General features: G+C 50.2%; 1 protein-coding gene across 11 annotated transcripts in view; it reads right to left on the reverse strand.

The window, feature by feature from the left end:
* Positions 1-20653, reverse strand: part of PAX2 (paired box 2) — an 88583-nt gene that overhangs the window by 32921 nt on the left and 35009 nt on the right. For 8 of the 11 annotated variants that reach the window (XM_074339185.1, XM_074339179.1, XM_019724919.2 and 5 more), the window contains 3 exons: positions 12920-13005; positions 11338-11457; positions 5743-5811 (listed from right to left, as the gene is read on the reverse strand). In XM_074339185.1, coding sequence (XP_074195286.1) covers positions 5743-5811; positions 11338-11457; positions 12920-13005 — 275 coding nt within the window. The remainder of the gene's footprint in view (positions 1-5742; positions 5812-11337; positions 11458-12919; positions 13006-20653) is intronic. The other 3 variants (XM_074339180.1, XM_074339181.1, XM_074339182.1) reach the window with 1 other exon arrangement.

Below are 20653 nucleotides of genomic sequence, written 5' to 3' on the forward strand. Positions count from 1 at the left end.
ACTGTCGAACAACAGCGAGAGCTGACACTGCCACACCGCCAAGGCTGGGGTTTTCTTTTTGTGTGTGTAGCAAGGCTTTGCCTGGCATGTAAATCAACGCTATTATCGGAACCAATAAAGATGTGTGGAGGGAAGAAGGGAGGGATAAGGAGGGGAAGGAAAGGAGGGGAAAGGAGAGAGAAGGGAAGAAAAAGGGCAAAAGCCATCCCTGGCCAGTTTCAGCTGCCTTCCATGCCAAGCATCTCCTGGCTTCCCAGTGTAGCCTCCACAGTCGGCAATATCTGCCCGTCCTTCACTTTCCCTTCTGTCTTCTTCTTCCCTCCAATCTCTGCCTTCGGATGACTCTACCTCTGTTGCCCTCCTCTGTCCCAGCTCCTCGCAGAACTTGAAAAGGGACAAGAAGTTCCCGGGAAGAGGTGGGAGATCGAGTTCTCCCACTACCCATCCCCAGGTCTCAGAAGCACAGGGGCAGGAGACCAGATGTTGCCCACCCGACAGGCCTGAGCAAAGGTCTTTGCTATGTCTTACTGCCCTCTCCAGCCATTTTTCTCCTCCATACAACCCTTTCCTCTAAAGTCAAGGATCCTTGCCCATTTACGTGTTATTGGTACACACACACACATGAATCCATGTGCTTGTACACACGAAGAAAAATCTAGAAAGGCAGATATTCCAGCTTGCTTATAAGTCCCTCTAAGAGCTCCCATAGCCTAACGTTGTCAACCATTTATTTCTTTTGAATTTCCAGGAAAGAAAAATACTGTCTCTTGTTACCAGAGGGTAAGGGGGATGGGGGGCGGGAGGTGAGGGGAAGGGGGATCAAATACATGGTGATGGAAGGAGAACTGACTCTGGGAGGTGAACACACAATGGGATTTATAGATGATGTAATACAGAATTGTACACCTGAAATCTATGTAATTTTACTAACAATTGTCACCCCAATAAATTAAAAAAAAATACTGTCTCTTATTGTTTCTCCTTAAGCGAGTCCAGCAGCTGTCTTCAGTAGCTGTAAGGTATCTACTCGGTCTAGTCCAAGGTGCCAGAGAAAAATGGATCCCCAGCATCAGAAAAAAGGCAGGTTTCTGGTAGACCACATCCTGATGTCTTTTACTCCCTAGACCTCATACCCACCACCCCAAGACCACCCGTACTACCCCTCACCCAGAGAGCTTCCACAAGCTTGTTGCCCAGTGGTCCACATTGCCCACGTGTCTGGGTTGGCCACACTGCCAAAGGAGATGGGGGTAGGGGTGGGAAGGGCAGCGGGAGGGAACGGGAAGCTCCTGGAGTCACTCCCACCACACTGTCTGCGTCCCTCCGTCCTAGTCTTCGAAGTCTGTGGGGCCTAGGGAGAACTGTGTGAGCCAGTAAAAGATAGAGACAGAGATAGAGACAGAGATAAGAGATAGAGATAGAGAGAGAGAGAGAGAGAGAGAGGTGTGTGCCCGCGCACACGTGTGTGTATGTAGGTAAGCACACATGTGTCCATGCATCTCTCCCTCTGTCACTGGCTTGCCCACGCTCCTGCCTGCAGTTACTGCTTCAGGAGCTGTTTGGCAGGCTCTGGGAGGCTGTTGGATAGAATCCAGCTCTCCCTGGGAGGAAAGCATAAACTTCATAAACTACATTTACTTTAATGCAGGTTGCTGGGGCACCTTTCCTTAGGCTTTTCTTCCCTCCCTCCTCTGCTGTGTCTCGATCACATTTTATCCCAGCCCCTGTGTGCACTCAGACCACACACACACACACACACACACACACACTCTATAGCCAGTACTGAAAAAGGTGAAGCCTGGGGCAGGAGGAGCATGGGCAAGATGTACAAGCTCTGTTTAAAGGAGAAAGCCTCCGCTGACCCTGGAAAGGCCCCGGTGAGATGCCCACGCACTTGTCTCCGGGTGGAGATGAGCACAAAGGGTGCTGCTGTGAGGCAGGTGCCTCCGGGAGGGAGGGATGCTGACATTTCCCGGGGATGGCCAAATTAGAAGACACCTGGAGGCTGGGCTACAGGGCTCCAAGAAAGGGAGGGCCTCCAGGAAGGTGGAGGTTTGTGAGGCCTCCCTTGTCTAGTGCTGTCAAGGTCAGCAGGTTCGGGTTCACTGAAGGGTCAGGATGGTTTGAATTACTGGCTCTGCTGCAACTCAGCTCTGAGGCTCGCGCTGTCTCCCAGCCCTCCCCCAACTCTTTCCCAGCCCTCCTTGCTTTTCTACCCCCAACGGGCAAAATGGGGAGGGTCCTGGAGAGCCCTCCAGCCACCATGGCCCTGGGGAAGGCAGGCAGGGGAAGGTTCCTTCCCTGGGCTCCAGGGCTCCTTGTGCAGCCACAATGGTCAGTGAGGCTGCTGAGACCCGGTCCCTTGGTAGGCAGCAATCCTGGGTCTCCCCAGCCTCCCTTCTCTCCAAACCCTTTCCCTGAGGGGTCCCCCATGCCCCTGCCCTTCTCAGCTGCCTGCTGGCCTGCAGAGGAGGAGGTGCCCAGGGAGGCCAGTCCACAAGCAGCAGCAGGGCCTGGGGGACAGCCTCAGAGCCTGGCTCCTCCCTCCTGTCCACGGCCTGCACTTGGGGGAGAAGGGCAGTGCTGAGGCAGCGGATTTCTCGCTTGGTGCCCTTGCTGGGTGGGGGAAGGAGAACGATGCCTACCTGCAGGGCTGGAAAGTAGTTGCCAAGTGGAAGATTAGGATTGGAGACGTAGTGTGACAAGACGGTATGCACACAGGTGCACAGGCGCGTGTGGACGCGGTGGGGAGGAGGACCTGAGGCCTTTGCTGAGAAAGTTGTAATACTGTGCTACACCCATCCCAATTTCCAGCGGTAGAGGGGCACACGTAGCCCCCTCTATGGCAACTCTGTACGTCTCTCCTGGGCCGTGGGGTCGACTATATATTCTGACTTTTGGGTACTTCATGGGAAAAAAAAAATTATTTTGTGCTAAATTACAACATATGTCTTCATACAAGCAAATATAACTATCCACAACAGCACGAACTGGCTGGGAACCTGAGGTGGTTAATGATTTAGCTATCGTCTCTGGTATAAACGCATGGATTTATGGACAAATCCATGCACCCATGTCAGCTACCCACCGCCATGGCTAACCCCTGGTCCTTCCCCACAGAAAAAAGTAAATCCACGTATACACAGGGCCCAAAGGAAAGGTCTTAATAAAACATTGACATTAACCTACACCTACCTCTGCATAATGACACGGTCAGTGTTTAACAGGCTCACTGCCAACATTGCCCAGAGTTTGGCTAAAATATGCGATCCAACTAAGATAGAAAAATTCTCCCCTCAGTATGAACGGTCTGATTTCCCAGGTTACTGGGAAGATATAATCATAACAATGAATGTGTGTTCATAAGTGGATTTTTTTTGGTGTCTTAGCAATGCTGACCTTTGAACCTTAGCTCTTTCTTGGACTGGAGTGGACATTAGCCAGAGTTTGAAAATTTGTTGGAAAATGAACATAGGTTGAGCTTTGTGAATGTAGTTAAACTCAGGCACTTGTCTAGACAGATGATTCCCTTCCTGTAGATTTAGTTTCTGGGCTTTCATAGGACCTGCCTCATGAGGGGCAGTCTAGCATGCGAGAAATCATATAATTCTAGCAATAATCCACAGAGCACCTCTCCTTAGAGAAACTCAAACTCTGCTCGGCTTCCCTTTGCCAATATGTCTTCTTACAGAGCCTGGCCAGGGCCTGGAGGAGAGTGAAAGTAAAAAGAGGCTCTGCGATTCCCTGCCCAAGATGTGAGCTCACTTCAGAGCTCTGAGGGCACGTGGCCCCAGGTCCACACTCCTGGGTGGGGTTCTCCAAGAAGGGAATCGGATGGCTACGTGTGTGTGTGTGTGTGTGTGTGTGTGTGTGTGTAAGGATTAGATAGTGAACAGATAGAATGGTGCCCAAGAGCTAGAATCAGTGCAACCTCGTTCTGTTTACCCAACACGGTGCAACCTCACTGTGTCTTCTGGGCCCTCCATGGCACCCCTCCCAGGTCCTTCAGGCTGAATCCTGTCCCACTAAAATGGTGTGTACTCAGCGAAACCTCCCTCAGCTCTTCCCATGCAGGCAGCACTCAGAGCCCTCTCTGCTTCTGCCAGCCCCCTGCATCTGGACCAAAAAGTCACAGAGGACAGGCGCTGTGGGCTTGAGAGAGTCAGTGTCCAGCTCCTCTCTGTCTCTAAATGTCTGCCCATGCAAACCTACCAGGGAGCCCTCACCTGAAGACTTCCTCCATCAGCCTCCTCCGGGACTGCAGGCTGTGCCCAAAGTCCCCAGGCCTGGCAGTGGGGCCGGGGCAACCTCTCCTCTACCCCGGAGTCCTCCCTTTTCTGACACCAGCACTGCTCCCAATTCCTCTCCAGAAAGAGAGCGGGGAAGAGAGCCTGGTGACCAGGGCATGCCTGGTTTACATTAATGAGATACACCGTGTGTAATCCAGCATGGATGCAGCCTACAAAAGGAGGCGATCCCGGGCGGCCAGGAGCAGAGCTGCTCAGGTAATTGGTTTATCTATCTGGAAGCAGGGGGAGCAATCTCAGCACAGACAGACTAGCAGTAAAGTCTCTTCCTTAAGGCTATTTCCTTTGTCTTTTCAATTGCTTGCACATCCATGTGAGAGAGGGAGAGAGTGTTAAAGAGAGAGGGAGAGGGAGAAATGTTAATTTGTGAATTAATGGCTTTTCTCAGCGGAATTGTAAATTCAAATGTCACCTCACACGGTGACACCACGGCTGGTCTGCTGAAGAAGCAATGATAAGATCCCCCACCTCCCTCAGTGCCCCTCCCTCCCCAAAGATAGCTGTGGAGTGGAACATGCTACTTTTAATTTGCAATAACAACACAACAGAGGTATGCAGTAATGACTGCCTTCTTCCACCCTCCTCCTGGTTTCCTTCCCCCAGTCCAGTTGGCTCTCCATTTCGTCCCTCCCCACCCTTTTTGCTCTTCTGAAACAACACCTCACCCCACCCTAGCTGCCCCCCTCCCCACTGCACCCCAGCCAGGGCCTGATCACATGGGGGGGTGCCTTTGGAATTGACGATGCTGTAACCCTCTCTTCTCCTTCAATAATCAGGGAATTAATGACCCTGAAGTTAAAGTGAGGCTGATACCAAGGCCCTACCCAGCGTTGGGAAAAAGCCTTCATTGTTTTCAAGCAGGAGGCGGGCAGCAGTGAGGGAGATTCATGGATGGAGATTGAATATGCAATTTTCTTTCACCTTGCCAAGAGCTGCCCCTGGGCTGTGCCTGGCCTAAATTTTTCCTTTTACCATCTCTGCCTTATCCGGCCCTCCCACCTCCCTTCCATTCTTTCCAGAAAATTACCTTCAAAATTGATTTCCACTTTTACAAACAAATATAATGGGAACACAGGAAAAAACTTGGGCCGTGATGAATTAGGGCTGTCAGGTGCTTCCAGGTCTCCTTTGCTTTTGTTTTACTACCCGATCTACTCTTTGTTTTTCCAAGAGCTGGAAAAAGTGCCCCCTTCCACTGAGTGCCTGACCCTCCATGCCACGGGGCCTCAGCCCCCAAACCCAGCAGTGGCCCATGGTGGAAGTGATCCAGGCTCTGAGACTCTTGTTAGCCTCCTGGTTTCCCATTGGAAGCCTGAGCCACCTCCTCCTTTTCTGCTCGCTGGCCCTTAGGAACCCACTCTCTGAATAGTCTCTAACCGCCACCCCCCAGCTATTTCCCCTGACCCCCACACCATGTTCCCTCTGGCCCCCATACCTCTTAAAGTCCAGACCAGATGCAAACCTCCACCTCCTCTAATGTGGGCAGGATCAGTGTATACCTCGACTAGAGCAAATGAGAGACAGACAGACACTGAGAGATCCCGAAAGACAGGCAGGTAGAAGACGGGGGCAAGACTCCAAGATTGGGAGTCCAGGCTCCTCTTCAAAGGGCGTGTGAGGGTTCTGAGTGGCAACTCCCACACAGCCTGAGGGCGTAAGGGCTCCCAGCCTCAGTCTCCCTCGCCTTGGGCCCAGGCCACCCATGGAGGCAGGTTCAGTACAGTCCATCCATTTGCCAACAGAGTGCAAGGTGATGCCTACGGGGCCCTTTGGGCGAAAGTCTATATACACACCTGTGCCTCAGGACCATGGACCCTAACACACTCAGGCCTGGCTTGAGTTCTCCCTGCTCACGGGCACTGGTGGACATGTACCTGCTCACATCTGATCACTTCTTCAAGCATATACACTACCTAGAAGACGGCATACCTGCCCGATGCATGGCATTCCACATCCCCTTTCATCCAAAGACCTCAGAATGGCAGAAAACACACATATACACACATTTTCATAAACCATGCAAAAAATTACATATGTGTCTGTAAACAAACATATGTTTCCCAAGTAAAAAATAAACTTGCCCTTGGGAGTGGAAATGCACGGCAGTAGATAGAAGGATGCCTCCATGTTAGAGAAGAAGGGGGTCTTGTATTTATTTACATGCAACCAAAATGCTTGCAGATGCTAAGGGAGGACATGTGGCCCGACTGGGTAACTAACTGCAGAGCAAATGAGTAAGCAGAGATGGCCCAAGGTCCTCCCAATCACACATGGGAGGTTGACATCTTTCCCCCACTGCCCTGGGCCCTCCAGGCTAGCTTATCCCAGAATCAGCTTCCCTCGGCTGCCCTACTTAAAAGGGGCCACACCAAGATTAGGGAGCCTGTGCCCAAATAAGTTTCTTTCTGACACAACTCCATTTCCCCTCAAAATATGGACTTGCCAGTTAGGCCTTCCGCCCCAGACACACAGCAACCCATCATCCAAGACAGAGTTGGCTCAGCACCCTACATCCATGAGCTTGTTAGTCCTCTCCACACCCCCTCCACACTCCTTACCATCTCCACTTTTCAGAGAAGCCTGAGCTGATGAAGGTTAAGTGACTTGCCCAAGGCACTAGAGTTCAAACCTGGCTCTGCCTGACTCCAGAGCCCACGCTCTTCCCCCCTGGGCCACACTGCCCGTTCATGCCATACTCCAGGGACTGCCTGCTGGCCCCCAACCCGAATTCTCCTTCCTGATGGAGGTCTGCAGCCTTCTCTTGCCTGAAGCCAGGGCTCCTGGACAGGGGAGGTGCCACACATTTCCACAGTCTCGTCCCCTTATTTGCTCAAAGTCTAACCTGAGCAACACACTTGGGGACCTCTAGGAGGGCGACTAACTGAGGAAATAAACCACTTCTTCCAGTTATGGCTCCATCTAAAGCAGAAGGGAGCTATTGAAGGCAGGACTCGGCCATTTGCAGCCTTGCAACCTGCCCTGCCTGCAAATGCACAACTGCACCAGTTTGGCACCACTCAACTGCACAACTCATTGTGCACCTAATTAATGGAATGCAAAATCACAGCCCCCTGCAATCTCACACATCAAAGGATGCGACCAACACACCTCCCTTCCGCAGATCAACAGACTCAGACCATATGACTTCATTTAGATTTTTGGACAAGTTACGTAATTGCTCTGTGTATCAACAACACCAATGGGCAGCAGTGCTTTGGGCCACGGCCGAAAGCAACTTAGGTGAAGCCAAAGGACTTTGGTTTTTCAGCTTGAAAAAAAATACAAGCATCTCTATCCTCCAGCCATATAAGCCAGGGCAAGCAACATCTAGGGAAGCACTATCCCTTCAAAGGACCCCAATACACCCATCCATACTTGTAGCCAAAAAGATATGAAGCTTTTAGCAGCGTCCTGAACAGGGGTCTACTGTCTCAGACGGCCTTCCGGGTGCTTTGTGACGTAACTTCCTCATTTATCCCTGGTCTGCCTATGTGTCTCATTCTGGGAGCTCCTGGACTCTTGGGAGTTAGGGGTGAAAGCTTCTTGACTAGCACATTTCTCAGAGGAAAGTCTGGGGATTCTTCCATAGTTTCCAAAGGCCAAGGCATGAGACGGCATCTCAGGCCAGCTCACAGTCACTGTCACTCCCAGAGTCACAGCTAATCAGCCCTGTACTAATATCCCCACAGATAAGATTGCTGCAAATACTAATAACACTGTCCATATTCCGAGTGCCAGTGCCAATACTGCTCTGGGTATTATCACTGTGAACACCAATAACTACTGCTGAGATTGTCTCCAATAACGCCAGCACACGCTGCAGTGACTGTCCTCGCTAATGCCCACCACCATGACATTGTTAGAGCTGAAGAATAGGCCGAACTGTACCCAAAGGCAGAAGTGGGAGTGGCTTCCTTGAGGACACAGAGGCTCACAGCTTGCCCTTGGGGTATGACACTTCTAGGTAGATGTCACAGTACATGGGGACAAAGGAAAGCCAGCCAGGCAGGGCATCAGGGTTCTCCTGGAGGAGATGTACCCCTCGAGGTCTAGTCCCTGGACACACACACCTGTTCCCATCCCAAGCCCCCACCCCCGCCCCCAGTATCCCACGCCAGTTTTCTCCTTTGCCTGCAGTGCTGGCCCAGTAGCTAAAGGACACACCTGGGTGTCTGTGCAGCCCCTGCCCGAGGCTGCCTCCTGCGACCGGCCTGCCAGCTGCTGTGCTACCTTGGCCTGACTGCAGAGTTGGGCTACATCATCTTGACACATAATTATCTCCCCTGTTCTTAATCATCTGAGCTGCTCCCTAATGCAAACTGGGCCTGGCTGCTTGGAGGCACCCAGAGTGGGGGAGGGGAGGATGGGCTGTGAAAGGTCTGCCTTTGCTCTTGCCTTTCTTTTCCTCTCCCTTCCCACCTGGGTCTGATGGATCAAGTGTGTGTGGTGTGGGTATGAGGTGTCACAGAGAACAGGCCTCCCTCCTAGGCTCTGGCCTCTACTAGGGAAAGGACGGCATCATCTGGTCTGTGGTTGGTCAATAGGAGGGGAGTCCAGGGCAAGAGAACCCTCCCACCTCCCAAACTGAAGTAAGGCCTCTGATCCTTCTTGCTGCCTGGCGAGGTCCAGGAAGTAAGTATTTCAGCAGCAAGAGGAAACTTAGAGACCCCCACTGTCCCTCACCTAGAAGACTTAACTGCTTCCTGAGACATCTATCTCCCTGCTAGTGGATGACCTTTCCAAAGCCAGCCGTCCTTCTCCCTTCCTGCTCAGACACTTTCAGTGGTTACTCATGCCTGCAGAAAACAGTCCAAACTCTTTATATGGTCTGGTCTTGACCTGATCTCCTGTGCCCCTCACCCATCTGCTTAGCCTGACTTCCCACGACGTGCCCTCCTGCCCTTTCATCCCAGCCAAAGCACCCCTGCATTTTCTCATCACAGTACCTTCTGGCCATAAGGCTGGCTCCATCAGCTAGAACTTCACACCACTATTGTCTTTGAACATGCCCCTCGTCCATCCCTCAGGCACCCCTCACAGAGCAGCCCTTCCTGGGGTTTATTCCCTCCCCACTCTAAGCCGTCATGGTCAGCAGCCCAGATCTCCACCGCAACACAGATATCTGATGGGCCTTTCTGCTCTCTGGGCTCACATGTTTTATACACCCCACTAGAGGGTAAGCTCCTTAAGGACAAGAATCATATCTTGTTCTGCTTTGGGATCCAACAGCACGAAGTCTTTCTTGTGAATGACGTCTAAGAATGGTTCACTGAATTGAAACAATGAATGGGATCAATTGCTTAGAGAGGAGAGTGCTCCGTTCTGGAGCAGCTGTGCCCAAGCTGGGGGGGGGGGGCACAGCCTCACGCCAGTGCGTCCCCAGGCCCCGCCTCCTTTCATGGCCCACAGTAGCTCAGGAATCAGAGGGTATTCTTGTCCCCAACCACAGACCCATGGGGAAGAATAGAAAGGGGGTCCTGTGGCCTCCCTTGAGCCCCTGGACATCTCCCACTCTAAAACATGCAGGGGCTGGTAGTTAAAAGAGAAACCCTTAGGGTTTGAGGCCAAATCTTCCAAACCACTCAGGGTGACAGGAAGCTTGGCTAAGGCCTCAGTGTGGGAAACCCCCAGGGAGAATTGGGACTTAGGGCCTTTCAATCAGCCTCCCCCTGCCCATCAGGGGCTGCCGCCAAAACAACCACAATGAAATTTAGTGAGTGGCAAAGGCCGTGGCAGCCAAATGGGTTTGGATATTTTGGAAGAAGGAGAAATGGAGCCAGACAAGCTGTTTCCCTGTGAAACGAGGCCATTAGGGCTTCTGGAAGGAGGCCAGCACCAGGTCATCACCGTCTTGCCAGGCCCAGGCCTCTCCTACTCTCTGTCCCTTCCACTGGAGGCCAGGGTTCCACACTCGTTTTCCCTCAGCCTGGGTCCAGGGAATCTCAGCTTTGTCCCCTTTCTCTGTTCCTTACCCTCTAACGCTGCCCCAATCAAGGGCTTATCTAGGCTTCGGATGATCATATACTTTATTGTCTAAACAGGACATTTTTGAGAGAAAAAGGAGATGTTAACTGGCCAAGAGGCAGGGACAAAAGGCATAAATTGGGACCGTCTGGGCTAATGGGATATAAGCCCCTTTATGCTTATCTTTAGAGGATTCTATTTCATAGTATATACCCTTAAAATCATACACCCTCCCTAGCCCAGGAGATTCCCGCTTCCCCAGCAGAGACCATGAGCTTGGGGCAGGAAGCAGGCTCCAGGCACTGGGTCTCTGTTTGTCTGGGCCTGCCAGCCCTGTACCCTGGCCTCATGCATCAGAAGAGAACCAGATGGTCACCAAGGGACATCTAATGCCATACGTTTGAAAAACACCTTCTCCCACGCTCATCGCTACCACTCTGTTCTCTTCCTTCCTTTCCCCTCTCCTCCTCTGCTTCACTCCCTTCTCTCTTTACCTCTCTGCCTAACAGCTGGCTGCACACTGAGGTATTACAGGGAACGAGGGGAAGGCCAGAGAGGAGCCTCCCATGAGGGAGCAAAAAGAGGGGCCCATGTCCAGCTCTCTGGGTGGTTTTGATTGGGCCAGTGTCCACGTGTCACAGAGAAAGGACACCAGGGTCAGCTGCATGTGACATCACTCCCCTACCTCCTGATGGGTTGGGATCAGGTAAGGACAACGCAGGTTGGCCTTTCATCCTCAGGTCAGAGACCAGATGTCCCCCAACCTCCAAAATCTTCCCAAGATACATGGTTCATGCTTCTCTTCCTGGCATCCCACAGGGATATTGGGGGTGAGTCCCAGTGGAAGGTAAAGCGGTCGGGGCTACAGAGCAGATGGTGAAGCTGATGGCCCCACCAGCAGCCTGCCTCCCTCTCTCCAGGAGCCAGCAGGGCAGTGGGGGGACCTGGGCTTTGCGACTAAAACTGATCTCATAGCAGAGCAGCTGCGAGGCCAGGCCGAAACCGGAGCTCTGAGTCCAAGGACAAAGCATGCACAGGGAAGCCAAGCCTCTTCCCTCCTCCCTACCTTCATCACGTTTCCTCTTCTCGCCATTGGAGCGAGGGATCCCCAATATCCCGTTGATGGAGTAGGATCCCACTGGATCATTGGAGGCGCTGGAAACAGGAGGGGAGGCCGTACTAGGAACTGGATGAGAGTAAGGAGGAAATGCCATCAGGATAGCAGTTGTGATCACAGGTCAAAGCCCCAAGGCTGGGGGCAGAGAGAAGCAGAGGAAATAAGGAAGGATGGGAAGCCCTTATTCCCCTTCTTCCTCTGAGGTTTAAGGGGAAGGCATTGCTACATACAAAGCAGGCTATTCTCTTCTGTCCATTCCTGGGCTGAGTGATGACCAGTCAACCCCAGGCCTTCTCTGAAGACCTATGGATTTCACTGGAGCCCCTGAAGATGGATGGAAACACCAAAGCTGACTCAATCTAGAAAGTGACTCAGCAGTCCTTCAGCGAGTACAGCTCCTAGGACGCCTCCTTGCACAGCTCGTCCAATCCCTTGGGCCAGGAAAATCCTTCTAAACAAGCCCCAGCTCACTGTCTCTCAGTCTCTTGGGCTGAGTCTTTACCAGTCTTGATTTAGAGCCTGTTGGTTTCTAAGATCTGTCTCTGCATCTCTGGGAGACACAAGAATGGTCCTAATATTCCCCAGGAATGCATAGCTCCTCTTTCCTAGTTGCTTCTGGTCTTGAAATCACTTGAGAAGTTCCTAATTTCCCCCTCAAGGCACAGACTAGTGAACACATTCACTCTGTAATGATCTACTCAGGTACAGCCCGGCCCAGTCCTCCTTCCCAGCACACGCTGTAACACAGGCCTAGTAAACAACAGCCCCTGCCAAGTCCAGGAGGATTGGGACTGGCCTTTCTACTTCCTGCTGGTCAAACGAGAAGGGGACAGTTGCCAAGAGGGGCAGCAGGAAAAGTCTGACCACATCCCAGCCCCTTAAGCCCTAGTACCAAACGTCCTTGGGCCAAAGGGAAGACTAAATGTGGGGGGTTGGGGGGAGTGTTAGCAGGTATTCTGGTAGGCCTGGGTCAGGTCTCTGGAAGGCCATGAGCAAGGATACATAAGGAAGTTGGAGAGAGGCAGAGAGTTACCAAGTGGATGAGAAAGAGACAAAAGGATCAAGAGAGACAGGCCAAGAAGAAAGAGGCCGTGAAGAGGGAAGGAGAGAGACAGAAGAACAAACCCAGAGCCATACATACAGAGAGGAGAAAAGAGAAAGGGAAAGGCAGAAAGAGGAGAGAAGAAGAGAGAATGGTCATTTTAAAAATTAAAAAAAAATGGAGTAAGAAAATAGATATGAAAGAAAGAGGGATAGGTAGGGAGACAGGATCAGATAAAAACAAAAGATAGAGAAGAGGGAGAAGGGAAGGAGAAGAAAAGCTAAAGGGAAAATACTGATGGGAGAGAGGTGGGGGAGGGAGAGAGGGAGAGAGCGAGAGAAGTCCTAGTGAGCTAGTCTCTCTTTGAGACACCCCTGAGCCTCTAGGAACTCAGAGAGAACACAAATTGGGGGGAAATCCCTGGGGTGGAGCTACACATCTGGCTCTCCCAGGTGGGACCGCGCTTCCCCCTTCCTTGAGCCCCCTTACCAATGGTGTGGCCAGGGGCAGTCACTCCGGTCCCCGCCCCATCCGGTGTTGGGTGAAAAGGCTGCTGAACTTTGGTCCGGATGATCCTGCAACAGCATCACAACAGCATCACACATCACATGCTCCCTCCTGCCCCACCAACTCCAGCCCAGGCCAGCGGAGTTTTCCCCAACCCATCAGCGACTTCCTCCTCCAACTGTTCCCTGCACCCCTGCCTTCACTGGCTGCTCCAAGTTACTAGCTTTCCCTCCTGTTTGCTCTGCAGATCGTGCCTAGTGTGGTTCTGGGCAGAGGCCGTCTGCATTCTGTCCTGCCGTGTGCATCGTCCGAATTGGAGCTTGATGTTTTTTGTTTTTTTATTAGTTTCAGGTGTTCAATTAACGTGAGACATCACATTAACAAAATGAAAAATAAAAATCATATAGTCATATCAATAGATGCAGAAAAAGCAATTGACGCAATCTAACAGCGATTTATAATAAAAAACTCTTAGCAAAGTGAGAATAGAGGGACCATATCTCAATATAATAAAGGCCATATATGATAAACCCAAAGCTAACATCACACTCAATGGGAAAAAGCTAAAAGCATTCCCCTCGCGATCAGGAATCAAACGAGGTTGCCCACTTTTGCCACTTTTATTCAACATAGTTCTGGAAGTTCTAACCACAGCAATCAGACAAGAAAAAAAAATAAATAAAAGGCACCCAAATTGGAAAGGAGGAAGTAAAACTGTCATTATATGCAGATGACATGATACTATATGTAGAGGACCCCAAAGACTCCACCAAAAAACTATAAATGAATTTTGTAAAGTAGCAGGATACACAATTAATATTCAGAAACCAGTTGCATTTGTATACACCAATAAAAAACTATCAGAAAGAGAAATTAAGAAAACCCATTTACGATTGCTTCAAAAGCAGATTGATTTTTTAATTTTTTGATTGTTTTCTTTTTTTAAGGAGGGCGTAGCTCACAGTGGCCCATGTGGGGATCGAACTGGCAACCTTCTACCAGCACCACGCTCTAACCAACTGAGCTAACCAGTCACCCCCAGCAGCTTGATTTTTGATAGCAAGGATTGGGGCAGCAGAGTGAAGGGAGCACAGCATCCTTCCCCTTTCTGGGGGTGGGGACTGCCTGGTGGCTTGCTGTCCACCCCTCTCCTCAACCACGTGCAAATCTCCTTGTAGGAACAGGACTCCCTGGGTCTAGTGGTCATTTTGAAGCTGGCTTTCCTATTGGGACTGTATCACACACCTCCAAAGTCAAGGGAAGGGGCAAGATTTTCCTATTTCCTGAGGTAAGGAGAAGGAGCCGGGGAAGGGCTGGGTCACAGGTGACCCTCTTGTCCCCAGGATTCCAATGCAGCAAGACATGGTGCTTTGCCAGATGTCAGGCCCTGAGCAACTTCTTGAGTCTAATGCTGCTTTCAAACAACTCAAAGCCCTATCTCTGTCCAGCTCACTGGCCCAACAGCCTCCTTTTCTAAGGTCCTACTTGAATCACGGCTTCTTTACCAGCCTAGTTGAAAAGCCTGGTGTGCCCCCCACCATGCACTGGAGTCGGGGGAGTCAAACAGCTCAGGGTTGAGTGTGAGCTGGCTTGCCAGTGATCCAAAGGAACCAGGGCTCAGTGATACAAAAGGTCAACCCAGGGGCCAGGACCAAGCAATGCTCCTCTCCACCCACTGGACACAGTAGATGCCCTTGGAAGCAATTTTTTCAACAGCATTACTCCTCCCTGCAGAGACGTGTGTGAACCAAGTTCACTTCAGCCAGCAGTTGAGTCACAAGCCATGAGTGGACTCTGCTCTAACCAGCTTTTACTGAGCGCTGCCAGGCAATAGAAATAAGGCCCCTGCCTCACACTGCTGGAAATAAAGTTGGGGAGGAAAGACACACACCCAGACAAACCTAAGTAACCCCAAGGGAACCAGGCCGTAGTGCCAGAAGGAGGCAAAGGAGGAATCATTCCCCTTGTAGGCAGGGAAATTGGGAAAGAAGTCACTGAGGAAGTGGAACTTGATAGGGCTCTTCAAAGCAGAGTAGGGCTGAACATATAGATATATATACAGGAAGCAGAGGCATGGAGGACGGTGGACAGGGCACTGGGCTACATGGCAGGGGCCCTGGGTCCTGCTTCTGACTCTGCCAATTAAGCAGCCACATAGCTTTGGGCTCATCTTTCTATTTTTCCGGGCCTCAGTTTCTTCAGCTGTAATGTATAGAGATTGGACTACAGGATCTCTAAGATCTATGTCCCCAATAAATGATTGTAAGATGGACAAAGAAGTGGAGACAGGGCTTTCTATGCAGGTACTGGAGGAAGGTAGAAGCAAAGCATGGAAGCTGAATAGACATGATGTTTCAGGGGCTTGTGCCCAGACCACTCAGCCAGAACAGGAGAGGTATGTAGGGAGTGAGAGGAAATAAGGCTGCAAACTTGGAAGCGATGATGATAATCGTGATATTCCCATTTATTAAGCATCTATTATGTGCCAAATTATACGCACTTTATACCACTTACATATACTACTGTTGATTCTCACAATGTCTCCAAAGTAGATACAATTATCCTCATTTTGCAGATTGAAAACCAAAGCTGACAGAGGTTAAGTGGCTTACTTGAGATTACACTGCCAGTTAGGGCAGAGTTAGAATTCAATCTCTAAAACGTGTGCTTTCGTTATTTTGTCACACTTCCCCCAACATATGAGAACCAGGCTTAGAGGGTCTTGAGTCATGAGCAATTTCTAAACTAGAGGGGACACGTACAAACTGATTCTGGTAAATCAATGTACATAGGCACAAGGCAATAAGGGGTTGGTCTCAGGAAAGGAAAGAATTTGCAAGACATTGTGAAGGCAGAATGGCCAGGATTTAGCAACTAACTTGAGTCAACCATGGCTCTAAAACCTCAAATCTGTGTAACTGGAAAGCTGGTGGTTTGTACCACCATCAGGAAGAGGGATGCAGGGAGGGAACTGGTTTTAGAGGGAGGTGGCAGTGTTGGTCCCAGACACGCAGCATTTGAGGTGGTGAGCAGTGTCCAGGTGGACGTGCCCACGCACCAGCTGGCACAGCAGGTACAGATTTAGGGGACTGTCAAGGAAAGGAGTGTTGAAAAGTTCAAGAGGTCTGAGGAGTGGATACCAGAAGACCCACTTTCAGAGACTGGGGAAAAGAACCTGACCTTGTAGAGGGGTCAGAATTGGTCACACAGGAAATGGCATGTTCACCTAACTCAACCAAGAGCAATGTTTCCAGAAGGAGAACGTAATCCAGTGTCAATAGCGACATAAGGATTGAAGGGAATTGGGAATAAGATTTGGGAGTTCTGGTGACCATCAGTGACCTTGGGAGAGCAGTACCAACAAGGGGAAGGAGCCAGACAGAAAGAGGTTAGGAAGTGCACAGGAGGAAAGAGAGGCACTGAAAGTGGACGAGTGTTTTCAGAAGTTTGTAGAGAAGGAAAAAAGAGAAAAGTGTGGAAGCCAGGAGACAGAACTGGCAGCTGAGTGGACGGAAGGCTTTTTAAGGTAGGGAAGACCTAAATAAGTTTACAGGCTGAGGAGGAAGAACCAGTGAAGAGGGAGCCTGCCGGGGAGGGGGGGGGGGCACGGGGGAGGAGTTAGGGGGAAATGGCATATTCTGAGGTGGCCAAATGCTTTGAAAAGGAGCTTTTATGGCTTTTATCTCTCAACAAAGCAGAAGTCAAGGTAATCTCCCAAGAGTTGGGGAGGGGCAGAGGTTTGGAGCATAGTCACAATAGGGCAGTGTGGCCAGTAGCTAAGGGTAGTATAGACTGGTCTACGGGAAAAGTCTAGGAGGCTGAGCAGTTCAGAGCAGCTGCTCCTAATTCATTGCATCAAAAGCTTCTGGGATCTCACTGACATACAGGTGGCTCTGGCTCGAGGGCTGACGGGCTCTGGATTAAAGAAGCCCCAGAGCTGGGGCTGGGTGAGATGGCCTTGTGGAGTTTCTGTCTTTGTTACTCAGAGCCTTTGACCCTTGAGGCACCAGTGCAGATTTAGCTAAGACAGCAAGTGATGAAAAACCACTACTCCCTGACAGTTGCTTGGTGGTACCTAGGAGAGGAGCTGGGCAGGGTGTCCGCTGCGAGTTACGAATGCTCTTGGTGTTCATCCATGACTCCCTGGGTGGTGGGCATTTGCCAGTCCCTCGAGCTGATCTCAGGGAATTTAAGAACTGGGATTATAGAAACCTGAGGGTCATCCATTGCCTTCCCGCATCCTGTGTACAGCCCAACAACTCATGAGAATATCACTGGGGTTAAAAGAAGAAAGGCAGTTGCTTTGGGAGATTTCCCGATACTATTTCTCCCAGTTCCTCCTCCAGTTCTTTTTCATTCTTGGCCCTACAGACAGCCAAACATATCTGTAGCCTCCATAGTCACAGGCAAGTTTGACCTAGAAAGTGAAGTCTGGCATATACATCCTTGGAGGGTGCAGTTGGGAGCCCTGGAGGGCACATCTCTATTTGGGGGCTGGGAGGTGCCATTTCCTGTTTCCAGAAAGACTGTCCTGTCAGGGTGTCTGCTTCCCAGTTCTCTTTCCAGCATGCTTGCTTCCACAAGGATGTTCTTTTCCCCCCAACTTTCCTGGGAACCTCCAGAGCTTTGCCTGGGCCCAGCATGGGGACTTCAGGTACTTAACTTCTCTCACACCGACAAGGGTGTGACTAAAGACAAGGGGAAAAGGGCTCAGTCTGAGCCCCAGCTCTGTTACTCAGTGTCTGTGAAATCCTTGGCAGTTCCTTATTCCCTCATCTGTACAATAAGCTAATGCTACTATTTACTTCATAGGACTGTTTTGAGGATTAAAAAGAGCAGTCCATGGAAAACGATTGGTGTGACTCTTGGCTCCATAGATGCCAGCCATAATAATAATAACAACTAGCAGTCATATTATTCTGAGGGGTGGCCTGGCTGCTTTCTATTTAGGGGCTAAGCCAGGCACAGCCAGGAGGTCTCTCAGCCCAACATGCCCCAACCTGGTCCATGCAGCTGCTATGGAGACCCCTGGGAAGAGCACTGAGAAGACAGGAAACACAGCAGCAGCAGGTGTTACAGCCTGACCCCAAAAGAGGCTGCATCAGAGAAGACAGACTGGGGCCCCCTGCCTGGAGGCCCTGGGAAGGATCTGCAGACAGTATGAGCAACAGCTCTGCCTGGACCGGAGAGATACCAGGGAGTGTAGCAGAGCTTTAGAGTAAAGGATGACACGGCAGGTGGAGTCACTCCCTCATTGGTTAAATCCCCAAGAGGCTCTCACCTCCCACCAAGCTGGAGAGGAGAACAGTCTTGTGGCTCTGTGAGTTAGAATGAAAGCATGTAATGAGTCTCCTAGTAATAGTTTGTTAAACTCGTGAAGAAACAGAACCCCTCAACTTTCTAAGAAAGCACTGGGGACATTCTTACTCCTCTGGTTCTACGCCCTCTCCCTCTTCTTCCTTCTCTCATTCCGTCCTTCATGTTTCATTCCCTGCCTTTTTCTGCCTCTCTCTGTCTCCCTCTTTGTCTGTCTGTCTGTCTGTCTCCTTGCACCCTGAAGTCCCACTGTGGCTGCGTGAGTTTATCGATTCCTGGGAGCTGGGGAAAAGCGGGAGGCAGGGCTGGGGTGCAGGCTCAGGGATGGAAATAGAAGGCTATAAATTATTTGTGACAGGAAAGCAATAGTGGCAGAGTGCTGAGCACAAGTCCTGTGTCACTATTAGATTCCTTTTAGCCTGATGACACTGTAAAAAAGGTTAAGTGTCTGCTGGAATCGTACACCTGGGGGGCCGGGGCAGCCTGGGAGCAGAACAAGCCAGTGAGAGCAGGTATATCAATTCTCCAGGCCAATAATATTCCTCTCATTGATCGCCACGCAAAGTTCAAAAATCTCATTACAGCCAGGCAGACCGGGAACTTTTTACAAATCAATAGAATGATATAATGTATGTATACTTAGTACAAATGTATCTATTCATCTATCCATCCATCCACGGTCCGCCTCAGGGTTTCCAAGTTAACCTACCCATCATATTATGTTATGTTATGTATGATATTATATTGCATTATATTATATGATAATAAATGGTGTGCAAAAACTCCCCCTGAGGTGGAGACAAGAGGTCCTATTAGCATTGAGGTGACCTCAGACAGCTCACCTTGAAGGGAGTTAGGTAGCAGCATTTCCAGGACTAGGCTGGTCAGGATTTCTAGGAGCAGTGCTTCCTTAGTGGAGGCCCTAGTAATAAAGACTATTGTCTACTAAATATTTACTAGGAGCTAGGCAATGTTCTAAGTGCTTCAAACAAACAGTTTACTTAATCCTCACAACCCATTTTACAGATAAGGCATATTTTAACTTGCCCAAGGTCACCCATTTAATAAATGGCAAATGTGAGGTTTGAATTTAGGTAGACTAACCCCAGAGCTATACTGGAGTTAACCACTAAGCTATACTGTCTCGAGGGTAGAGATACCCAAAATCCCAAAATCCAAACTCCTGGGTTCTAGTTCTCTTGTTCTGTTGTGTCCTGAGAAACAAAGGCTTCAGTATTCCCCTCTATAAAATGGGAGTAATAACACCTGCTAGAACCAGCTGCTAACAATGTGACATATACATGGGATCCTCAAGCATATCCCCATGAAATCCTATCCAACCGCCTAGAACAGGCTGCTTTCTCCACTTTGGAATTAAGTCTTAGTGGAATGGCAGGCTGACCCCAGGCCTGTTCATGTCACTGGTTTGCTCAAAGAGTCATTGGGGCAAGATGTCAAGTATCTACATACATGTGTCATATACGTGTGTAAATCAGTTTAAATTGTTCTGGGGTAGACTGCCCACTTTAGAGTTTTTGCAGAAAGTATTTAGTCTCTGGTATACAGAAAGTCTTTTCCTGATTTGGTTAATAAGAGGAACTCCAAGGGTGGAGAATGGTTCAGACTAGCTGGCCTCACTGCCCACTGAGCCAGATGAGTGGTGGGAGACAGCCCCTCACCCCCACCAGTGACTTCAGGCTGCCTGGGTATTATTCTAGGCTGGATCACACCGGAGGACAAAACCATATTTGCCTCATCAAAGGATATTTTGCCCAACGAATGCAGGTAATTGTTTCACCTCAGGTCTTTCGGAGCTGCCAACATCAGGCACGTGTCCCTGGCTCAGCCCCGAGGCAAGTCAGAGAGCAATACAAACATCTGGAGACTTTTCACCGCAGAACCTCAAGTGAGGTATCATAGATCATTCGGGAAAATGTCACCTCTCCCAAAAATTGTTCCTTCCTCTCCCCACTCCTGAGAACTCTAAGGAACTGGAACCTCCCCCCGTGTATAACCCAGGAACTGAAAAGCTGAAATGTACTACCTCCTCCCCACAGAAAAAACAGCATCCACTCTGCCCTCCTGCCTGGCAGCTCAGAAGTGCTGCACATAAACTCGGTTTTCCTAGGCTCTGGCTTTGCAGTTTGTGCAGAGTTTAGAGTTGTTTGCCCACACCCACTCACATGCCCTGCAGGCTTCAGTTTGGACAACTGACCATATGTCAGGCAGAGTTCTGTGCATGAGAATGGCCACTGATGAGCAGGGGGCAGCTATGGGCAGGACCTTGCCTTCTGGCAGTAGCAGGATGTAGCTGGAATACACAGTTTCCAAGGTTAGCAGGGTTCTCCCCAAATGTGTCAAGAGCTTCTGCCTCTTTTGTTGCTTCTCAGAAGTCATAAG

This window comes from Rhinolophus sinicus, linkage group LG07 (genome assembly GCF_036562045.2).
Source record: "Rhinolophus sinicus isolate RSC01 linkage group LG07, ASM3656204v1, whole genome shotgun sequence".
In the NCBI taxonomy this organism is placed as follows: domain Eukaryota; kingdom Metazoa; phylum Chordata; class Mammalia; order Chiroptera; family Rhinolophidae; genus Rhinolophus; species Rhinolophus sinicus.